General features: G+C 37.0%; 1 protein-coding gene across 6 annotated transcripts; it reads right to left on the bottom strand.

The window, feature by feature from the left end:
- On the bottom strand, positions 1 to 10,408 carry LOC107912775 (uncharacterized). Of its 6 annotated transcripts, XM_041080157.1 has the most exons (14): positions 10,247 to 10,408; positions 9,758 to 10,018; positions 9,268 to 9,313; positions 7,174 to 8,043; positions 6,627 to 6,712; positions 6,414 to 6,508; positions 6,024 to 6,332; positions 5,451 to 5,948; positions 4,622 to 5,270; positions 4,249 to 4,479; positions 3,971 to 4,095; positions 2,879 to 2,976; positions 2,591 to 2,713; positions 1 to 1,248 (listed from the first exon to the last, which is right to left on the bottom strand). In XM_041080157.1, the coding sequence occupies exons 2-14, from the start codon at positions 9,766 to 9,768 to the stop codon at positions 265 to 267; spliced, it is 4,125 nt and encodes a 1,374-aa protein (XP_040936091.1). In that variant the 5' UTR covers positions 9,769 to 10,018; positions 10,247 to 10,408; the 3' UTR covers positions 1 to 264. The 6 variants fall into 6 exon arrangements, with proteins under 6 accessions (XP_040936091.1, XP_040936089.1, XP_016696586.1 ...); XM_041080155.1 differs by having other exon boundaries at positions 2,591 to 2,976; XM_016841097.2 differs by lacking the exon at positions 10,247 to 10,408 and having other exon boundaries at positions 2,591 to 2,976; positions 9,257 to 9,330.

Raw genomic sequence — 10,408 nt, 5'->3', positions numbered from 1 at the left:
TTTGCAAATTTCTTGTCGACATTCCTAAGTAAGCCGGCTTTCATTCTCTTTATATACAAACAGTTGCGACTATGTCTATGCACTCGAAAAAAAAAAACAAATGAGAAGTTAATTGCTAAGTTCTGTATGGGTTATGAACAGATGGGAATGTGGATTTTCCTACAAACCCCAATGCAAGGCCATAGTAGTATACATTATTACCACATTCATGTAGTAGGAAACTGTAATGGCATTAACAACCTAGGATCCTCCTCATCAGGAGCCTTATTTTTCAGGGAAGCCCCGGAATAGTAGCAGCGATGTATTCACAGGATGTCTTTCAGGCAACTGCTGCTCTGGTTTAGGAACAGGTTTTACATTCCGCTCCATCTCTGGAAAAGGGAAAGAAAGGGAAAGGGAAAGGGAGGCAGATACATCGTCTTCCTCTTGCTTTTTGGTTACCTTATCTTGAGGTGTGTTCCGATTGTCATTTTTTTCCATTGCTCCTACAAAGAAAGGCAGGATTCCTTTGTTTGGTGGTCTCGTCTCAGCTCCCAAAGCAAGTTCAAGATTAGGAGAGGTGTCATGAACTCGGTCCTCGTCCTTTAAGGAAAGCTCCTTCCATGGTTTGGAATTGTCCCCTAACCGAAATTCCCCTGGACCACGTGATTCTACAGGAAAGAAAAACCTTTCACTACTTCCCATGTCCTCGGGGATTATCTTTTCTTCACAAGCAATGTCACACCTCTTCTCTTCAACCAAAGAGCCAGAACCCGGATAACGTCTATCTGATGCTAAACCATCATCTCTAAAAGGAACTTGATCTCTAGCACTGGTATACTGGTATATCCCACTGAAACCCGTCTTCAGCTTTTTATTATCACATCCTCTATCTACAGAGACTCTCTTCACCTCAGCCCACGGCAGTTTTTGACTTGTATCAATAGAAACTTCGGGAACTGGTTTTGTAAGATCCAAGAATGGGGTTTTGGGATGATTCAATTGCAACGAGTTAAGATCTCTAATTGAAGTTTTTCCATCAGCACACACATCATCCTTTGAATCCCTAATTTTAACAGGATCTCCACCTATCTTCTCCTCAACAACTGCCTCCTGTTTTCCAGTAGGGCAATTATTTAAAGATGGTTTAGCTTCTTCGATATGCATTTCCTCTTTCTCAACTTTGAAAGAACCATTATTGGTTTCGGTAACTAGAAGGCAAGGTTTAAGCTCGGTGTCAGATTGAGAATCTGGAAATTTGCTCTCTTCCTGTAAAATAATGGCAATGTCAACATTCATAGGAAAAGAGAAAACAAAAAACAAAAAAGCCTTTAATAAAAGCTATTCAGAATAATAGAATAAAAACTCGAACATGCATGTCCATAAATAAACTGACAAAATCTATGAAATAATAACACTTTTTTCAACCAACTGCCACCCTTCCCACCTCACGGAAAAATAAACAAAAATAATAAAAGTGCTAGAGACTACTAGATATCCTCAGCTGAGTAACATTGACTTCAGACGCTATTGATCCAGCCATCGAGGGTCAAAATCAAAATTATCTGCTCAGCAACTCAGTAGAACTGGATGCAAAACTTTTTCCCGTATTTATGGCCAAAAGTCTTGAAATACACAGCTATTGATAAGAAGATGTTAAAAAAATACGATGAAACAATTAATATTTGAGACGAAAAACCAATGAGTGCAGAGTGGCACTAGGACTCTAATGGAGCACTTAAACCAATTTAATGATGTTCACGGACAATAGCCACAATAACAACCTTAAAAGAAATGCGTGTTCCCCCTATTTCCCTTTGGGTGCAGTAGGGCAGAGAAGGAAGGGAAGAAACATCAAGCACTAGTCCAAGTATACAGCTAAACACTTACCCAGAAAGAAGAACAAATGACAGCGGAGTGTTGTACCAATGCACAGATAACAAGACAAAACCACCACCAATGTCATCCAACTAGTGTTGTTCATTAGAAAAAAAACATTCCTATGCATAGGCAAGCATTTTGCCTTAAATAAATAACAGCAGAGGTGCCACCAGCTGTCCATCGTAGTAACAACAATCATGATGAAGAGATATAAACAAAGAAAACAGGAATGGGACTGAACATGAAGAGATAACAACATGAATAAACAGAATTTCACTTCATGTCGACTTCTGTAAGAACGTGCGAGCTATAAAAGGGAAAAAGCACCCACAGATATTTTAAGTCTGGCCAATGAAATATTTAAAATTTTAAGAAATTACATAAATGAATGCTAAGTTTTTAACAGCATTAGCATTAGAAAAGAGAAACACCACCACTCTTCCACAAATTAAGAGAATGAATAGAATCAGAGATGAAACTTGCATATTCATAAGCATTTTGAAGCACCACACGTTCATTGACAAGCAAGAAAAAAGATTAGATTCTTAAAATCTTGAATTGAATTATTTATTGATTTGATCACATCACTCAATAAGTAACCACCCTATAGCTCATTGTAGGTTTTCAGGTCAGAAAACAATAGCAAGAATATTAAAAAGGAAACTAACTATAGCAAAACATGAACTTGACAGTTTTTGAAGAACTATACATTGAAAGAAGAATAAATTACCAGAGTAGTAGTGCATTTCATTTTTGGTTGCACATGTGTGCTGCTTGTTGCAATTCTAGACAAGAATTTGGTGTCAACTTTGACATCTTGCTCCTCCAATTTTTCTTTTATTCCCCCAAATGTCTGCTCAAAAGAAGCAACCTTAGTATCACCAACTCTATCTGTTGAGATACATGTCTTTTCAACAGAAGTGGTTACTGGAACTACATTGCCCAAACTATCACATGCGACTGATTCATTATCTACCAGCTGAGCAATATCACTAGATCTCTGTTTCTCCAAACATACCATACTTGCATCAGGATTGCACACGCTCTTTGAGGAATTTGAACAGTTTGCCTTTCTTGCCTTGAAAACACCCCAGAGGAAAAATAAGTTATTCCACCCTGCAAACAAAATATCAAAAATTATTACCTTGAGGTCATACTCCAGATGTTCCTTCAAAAACATTCTGTAAACAGTAGCATTGCTATCAATGATATCAAACCAAAACAAAATAGTAAAATGCCAAACCCATATCAAACCTATGAAAAATGTGCTAAAGAAAAACGAACCATTTGCAACAGCAAACCTATAGTAGACAAACAAAATGATGCTGTATCAAACCTACCATACTATGAACATGTTAAATAGTTGACAAGAGAAAAAGGAGCCAGTAAGTAACAGCAGATGTTGTGTCGCCTTGTGCAAAGGTTATAGCCAAAGAGACTATTCTTTCTGTGCCTTAGGATCCTTGATTTGAAACACTAAGAGTGACATAATTCAAAACTCTGACTTCTACAATTTTGTCGTTAATGCATCATATCATAACCCGTACAACTGGTAGCCCTAGCCTAGAAAAGAGCATGCTAAAAAGACCCAATCAAATCAATCCTTCAACTCTAAACAGCCCCACAACTTAAGGATTTCAATGGAAGACATTTTAGATAGATCCATATAGCATGCAATTCTGCCCATTAATCCATACTCTCTGCATTGAGAGGAAAATGCAAATATTTCAGGATTCCCTGTCCTTTCAGACCTCCTAATGTTCCCTCTGATTTTGCTCAAAATGTTTCCAAGTTGAATTGTAAAAATCTAAGTTTTGAGAGCATATCAGGGGGTTATAAATATTATGGAATTTCCATATCCAGGCAAATATGGTTAAGGATTGAGATCTTTGAGTCATTGCTATTTATATTTGGAGATACAAATATCAAATTTAGCCCCCATGACCCCACTTGATCAGTACCTACAAAGCCAGTGTGGTGCAGTCAAACAGACATATCCTTTATCCTTGCCTTCTCATGAATCTTGGGTCAAAGCATATACTCCAACCAAATGTAAAACTACAGGGAACTATACTTGATTTGAATATCTCAATTTTGTAACAATCCTTACGCTGGCAATGTTCAGGAAGATGGTTGGATGGGAATATCAAAAGCTCAACAACTTCAAAATTTCCTTTGAGGGCAAGATCATTCTTGACCATGGTATCCAAAAGCACCTTGTAGTTGTTCTGATAACTGCAACAGCAGAAATAAATTTTTAAAACACTGAAAACCAAGGAAATATGGTCATGATCAACCCAAGCTGGAGAGATGAGAAAGGAGAAAGGAAAAGGAGGAGGGGGAGAGGGAGAGGGAGGGGAAGTGAACAGGGGAAAAAGTAAAATCTACCTTTCAAGGTCCTTGGCAAAGAAGTACAAAGCAATATTATCTTCCTTAGGACTACTGTCATGAAACTGTGCTGGCCATGTGCTCAAGCGAGGTACTTCGTACAAGGAAACTTTGTGGGGAAAAGAATTGACAACCTCAAGCACTTTGGGTGATGCAAGGGTCGAGATATGGGCTTGAATTCCACCACAAAGCTCAGGAGGTTTGCCAAGTTTATTCACATCAAAAGCCCCTCTGCAGAAAAGTAACAGAATCTATCACATTCAAGAAACATCTCAAGGAAGGATATGCACAGCAATAAATGCAAATGACGCCTAAATGGAGCATCCTTTTAACCAAAAAAGCGAACAGTTAAATAGAAGGACAAGAATCCTACTGCCAGACGTATTCATGTTCTGGGATGGCTGACAGCTTTGGTACAGCAGATACTGTGGCTAGAGGAGGGACATAGTTATCTCCCACTGAAAGATTGCCAACAGAAGAAACTACAGAGACAGCATCAGTGGAGTGTGAATTAAGCAGCTTGATATTAGCAGTGGAAGCCTGATTACAAATATTTGCTTTCCCTTCATCTGTACTTTCAACAGAAATCACATTCTTTGCCTTATCACAAACAGATGATGGATCTTGAGAAGTTCTTTCACATATTCCAGGCTTCAGACGCACAGCTGCCTCAATTGCAGCTTTCAACTTATTGCCTTTATTTATCTCTTCTCTAGAAGTTCTAGGAGCAGACTGATCAGCACCAGATGCCTGACAGACTGAGCAATATTCAGCTGTATGACCCATTCCTTTGCATGTTAGACATGGAACTCTTTTAGAGGATCGACTAACACTACTCTCCCTTGATTTCTCACTCTGATTTATTGAATCTACTGACTGAGATAGGCCATCTGACACAACTCCATTATTGTTACTAGGTTGCCTCTCAGATGCCCGTGAAGAACTTGATGAAGGTTCCTCCTTCAGGCTTACAGGGTTTACCTTCTGTTCCGAAGAATTGCGCCCATTGGTGGATGAAACAGCTGCAAAATAAGAAGAATGCTCTTAAATTGCTGGTATCAGCCAAAAGAAAACAAAGAAGATGAGATAACAATGGAGTATACAGAGAAACATTCTAGTTATAGAGAACACTTAAGAAAACAAAAGTAACTTTAAAAAATAGCATAAAATAGCAGTCCCTTGGTCAGAATGCCAAAACATACCAGAAGAAACTGCATTGTCTACACCTTTACGAGCTAGATTGCTGGTTGATCTTGATAAAGTATTTGGTCTTCCTTCAGACGGAACAACCTTGGTTTCTCGGTGGTTGATTGCAGATGAATGAGAAATTGCATCAGCACGAGGTGTCAGTTTCTGATCAACCTTAGGTGTGGAGACATTAGAACTAGAGTGGTTTAATTTTGAGAAAATTTTCCTTTCTGATGATATCTGCTCTTTAACTTGCTTTAATCCCTTTAGATCTTGAACATGAGGATATTTAGATGATAATGTTTTAACTTTTGATTCCCCAGAATTTAACCGTCCAGAGTTCCCAGATTTAAATGACATTGATTTGCCCATGATTCTAGCAGGTTCCTCCTTGCTATCAAATGATGCATGTTCTCTAGTACCTTTCCGTTTCTGAATAACAACTTCATCTACAAGCTTCAATTTGGGTTTGGAATTTAAGGTATTGAATGAACTGCATTTCAATAAGCTCCCTGTAACAAGTAGGTCATGCTTAAAGTTAACAAATAAGTCAAAAAAGTTTTAGACAACAAAATCAATTCACTTACCCTTAGATGTTTGCAGCCGTGGACCAGAAGTGGGAGTGCGTACAGCTTCTGGCATACCATTACCAGAATGGTTGCCAAGAGAAATTTGCGGAGATGGCCTTACTTTACCCTTGTCTAAGTTCTTAAATGAACCCTCTCGAGAGAAAGCAGATAGTCTGCTGGGGCTCAATGATTTTGGTGATCCCATATTTGTTTGAATAGCCTGCCTTTTTGGAGCCGAAGCACCCTCTAGATTTTCAGCATGTCTCTTACCTAAGCTACGTGTACTAGAGCTAAGTTTATTTGCCTTTTTCCCTTCAGCATCCAAACCTTGAAAAGTTAATTGCAAAAGGATGTCAGCACATGCTCTTGCCAGAGCATCATTTTTACTCCATCAGTTTTATAACTAACCTTGCTTTTGGCTTTCAGTTTCCTCACCCAGCTTGCATTCTTCACAGAGCCAATCACCTTCAGGAACTTTTTGAAGCATTTCTCGCATACAGTAACTGAGCAATAGCACGAATAACGTAAAACTCACTGCTGAATATAGACATGGATAAAATTAAATAGAAATGCAATAAAACCTGCTGACAACCATATGGCTAAAGAGATTTGTACACATACGTGTGCTCTGCACCATCGGTGCACTTGCTACATATAGCAAGCAAATCTTCTCGTCCTGCATCCCCACAGATATCGCATACTTTAACCTATTCCAGAAAATTCAGGAAACAAAGAAAAATCAGAAAAACTTATTGATACAAAACTAAGTACTAACAAATTTAAAATCAAAGAAGAAAACATATCTACCAATCTTACAAAGTAAAATGAAAAGGAATGCTTCTATTTTAATTATATAATTTTGATGGAATCCCGTTTAAGGACCTCCTATTCATTTTCGAAGCACCCATTACCCTTTAAAACATTCATTTAACACCACCTAATCAGCATAGGATCTGCCTAGCGCCAGAACCTTAAAATAAGTTCAAGAATATCAGTCACTACTTACATTCTCCCAGGATGGCACCTACACTACAAGTGCAAATGGAAAACCAAATAAGCTAAATAGACAACTTCCACAATGCCACTCCTACGAAAAATTAAGTTATCAGTCAAGCATGCACACTTCCTTCATACCAAGTCTGGTAAAGAAAAAAGTAATATTACTTACATCATGTTCTGAGGCATCAGATTCATAACTCTCATCCACAGAAGCTGTCTGCGAAGGAGACTCCTGCTTGTCAGGTAACTTAACAAACTCATTCAACTCATCTATCTCATCTTCCTTCAAATTTTTACCAGTTTCATCCAGTGGGTCCCTGCCATTGTCGTCAATATCTGCTTCTAACTTCGGATGGATTTTGGGAGAAATCTCAGAACTGCCTCCAACAGCACTCTTGCTGCTTCCAGAATGTGAATATGGAGTTTGGATTCTAGGCGAACTACTGCCTTCTTTTACAGAAGCAGGTTCTGACAATTCTAGCTTCTCAGATGTGGGCGCCTTTCCGGATCCTAAACTACAAACTGATGTTGCACTACGTGATGAATTCTTACTGTCTAAATCCTTGTTGGAATAACTAAAAGTTATATTTGCATCACTGGCTCTTCCAGGACATGAAATACTATCAACATGGCTTTCAACACCTTTGGAACCATCAGACTTGTTTGAGAAGGTTCTATCAATCCCAGCATCTACCATCGCATTAGCTACATCAGATGGTCTTGCAGTTGCTTTACTTTCTATACTTTCAGAGTAAGAATCATGACTTGAATTGACACTGAGTAAATTACTTGCTTCACTGGGCCTATGGTATAAGCTGTCACCTGTTTTATCCTCATTGATAGAATACTGAATTCCAACAGCAACATGATCAGTTTCATCAGGAAACTCATCACTCTTTGATCCCATCTGAGCTATACTAAGATGCATACAAGATGAACAAGGAGCAGAGCACACGTTGCAGGTTCCAGATTCTGCTTTTGCACGAACCTTTTGACTCATGTACTGGCTAATTAATCTTTTTATAATTTCTGGTGGCACCTAAGATAAAAAGCAGAATTAAGCAAATAATGGAAAAATGCCAAAGATCCGTGCCTTTTAGCAAACACAAGCAAGGAAAGAATCCAATTTCTAAAGAGGATCCAAAACCCTAATTCCCAACACAGGCCACTCAACGCCACATGGACAGGTACAGAAAATTTCATGATAAATATCACCAAAATCACAGATTCCAAAGCTAATTTGAAGGAAGCAAATGTTCAAACTCAAAATACAATTAATTTATCATATGCAGCTAAATTAATAGAAAATGAAAATAAATTATTCAACCATCATAAAAGAAAGGAATCAGCTATACTCGACCACATTTTTGTACTTTCATAAATATTTCAAAACATTCCATGACACTGGCAGTAATAACTTACAAGACTTTTTATGTTCACACCAGTAAGTGTAAACAACAAAAAAAACATTGCACTACATACAAAGTGCTTACAGACGTACATCGCTGTTAACTAACTATACCACAGCAACATAAAGACCGAAAGAACATCCATAAAACAAACTTACAAATTCACAAGATTTGTAATAATATCATGAGTCATGGAACTTTAAATTCTGTAGAATTTAAAGAAAATCATATCTTCGTTAAGACCATTGTGAGGGTTCCTACTTAGAACTAACCCATTAACATTTTAAATAGAACACAATTTTCAACATTGGAACTGAATACCGCAGAAAGTTAGCATCACATAATTACTGCCAAAAAAATGCAATAAAGGCCTTTATCCGATCTTTAAGTCTGAAAATGGGTACATGCATGGTAAACACTTTTCACTTGGTACTATAAATACTAAGAAAATGAAAAAGATGAAATGAATTTGCTACCTTAGCCAACAAATTTGAATCCAGCAAAACAAAAAGGATGGCGAGATTACAGACAAAAACTACGTAGGTATATCATTTTCTTGCATTCCACTTCTAAATCATTCCTAGAGAGCATATGAATGAAAAAGTACGCTCATTTTCTATCATTCTTCCCACCAATCCTTTATCCTCCTAGTTTTCAAAACACTCCATCAATAAAATTTTAAAGCTAACCACAACAACATAATGTATACGGTACATTCCAAGAGGGCAGAATGCTCTTACTTCTTTCAACTTATAACATTATACTAACAAAATTTAAGAAAAAGAAAGAAAGAAGAGGAAGAAAAAGTAGCATTTAAGGTTAAGAACATAGTTTGAAAATTACCCTGTTCTCACCGTATTCTTCTGAATACTCTGATCCATCTCATCTGAAACATGTGATCTAAAAAGCACATCAAACTGTATCAAATAAAGCATCATTAAACAAAATCCAGTAAAAAGAACCCATTGCACTAAAAGCAATCTAATTTTGCAACATCTGAAACTTCCATCTAAACTCCATAAAAGGCCTAACATAGGTTCATATTTTTTTGGCGGAACTAGGGACAAGCAGCAAGGTAAGAAATATATCCAATTTCTAAAGAGGACCCAAAACCCTAATTCCCAACATAGGCCATTCAGCATCACAAAGGACTGATACATCAAATTTTAGGATAGCTGTTACCAAATATTTCCACATATTCTACAGCTACATTAAACTAATCAAACGTTCGAACCCAATATCCAACTAATTAAAATCCCAAAAAACTGAAATTATCAATCAAATGTTTAATTGATAAGATTAAACGAAAACCTAATGAAACAAGAAAAATATAATATCACATGCCTCTGGTTCATAGATTATCTCGATCGCATTGTAAAACTCCTCAATAGGCCGCTCCTTCAGCCTCACCACAATAGCAGCTGCTATCGCCGCCGATATCGCCGAAGAAACGATCGAAAGGCAAATTGAACATTAAACTAATTTCTTTCTTTTATCTCTATGAATTTCCCCCTATCCCTCCCTCTTTAGCCGCTGAGGAAGGTTTTCAATTCCAATTTCAATCTCAATTTCCCAATTTCTACTTCAAAAATTCTCTCCGTTAATCTGCCCAAAAAAAAAACAAAAAACTGATATTCACAAAATAAACATGAAAATATAAATCAACAAAATTAAAATATATATATATCTCTGTTTTTCTATTTTTATTTATTTCTCGATGATCTCAGAAAAACAAAATCTCAGAAATGGTAATTACTTAATCAGATTTCTCACTCATAAACAAAAAATAAAAAACTTATAAAATCTAAAATAAATAAAATAAAATCAATTTACCTGTCTGTCCCCTCTCTCTCTATTTTCTCTCTTCTTCTTTTTTCTTTTTTCTTTTTTTTTCCTGAACTAGATTTTCTCACTTAAAATGTGGGCAAAACCTTCCTCTACTGTTTCTATATTTTCTCCCCCTTTTATAAATATCAGTCTTCAAATTCAATTCAT

Source organism: Gossypium hirsutum, chromosome A11 (genome assembly GCF_007990345.1).
Source record: "Gossypium hirsutum isolate 1008001.06 chromosome A11, Gossypium_hirsutum_v2.1, whole genome shotgun sequence".
In the NCBI taxonomy this organism is placed as follows: Eukaryota; Viridiplantae; Streptophyta; class Magnoliopsida; order Malvales; family Malvaceae; genus Gossypium; species Gossypium hirsutum.
The sequence above is the reverse complement of the archived record's forward strand: the minus strand, read 5'-3'. Positions and strand labels throughout refer to the sequence as shown.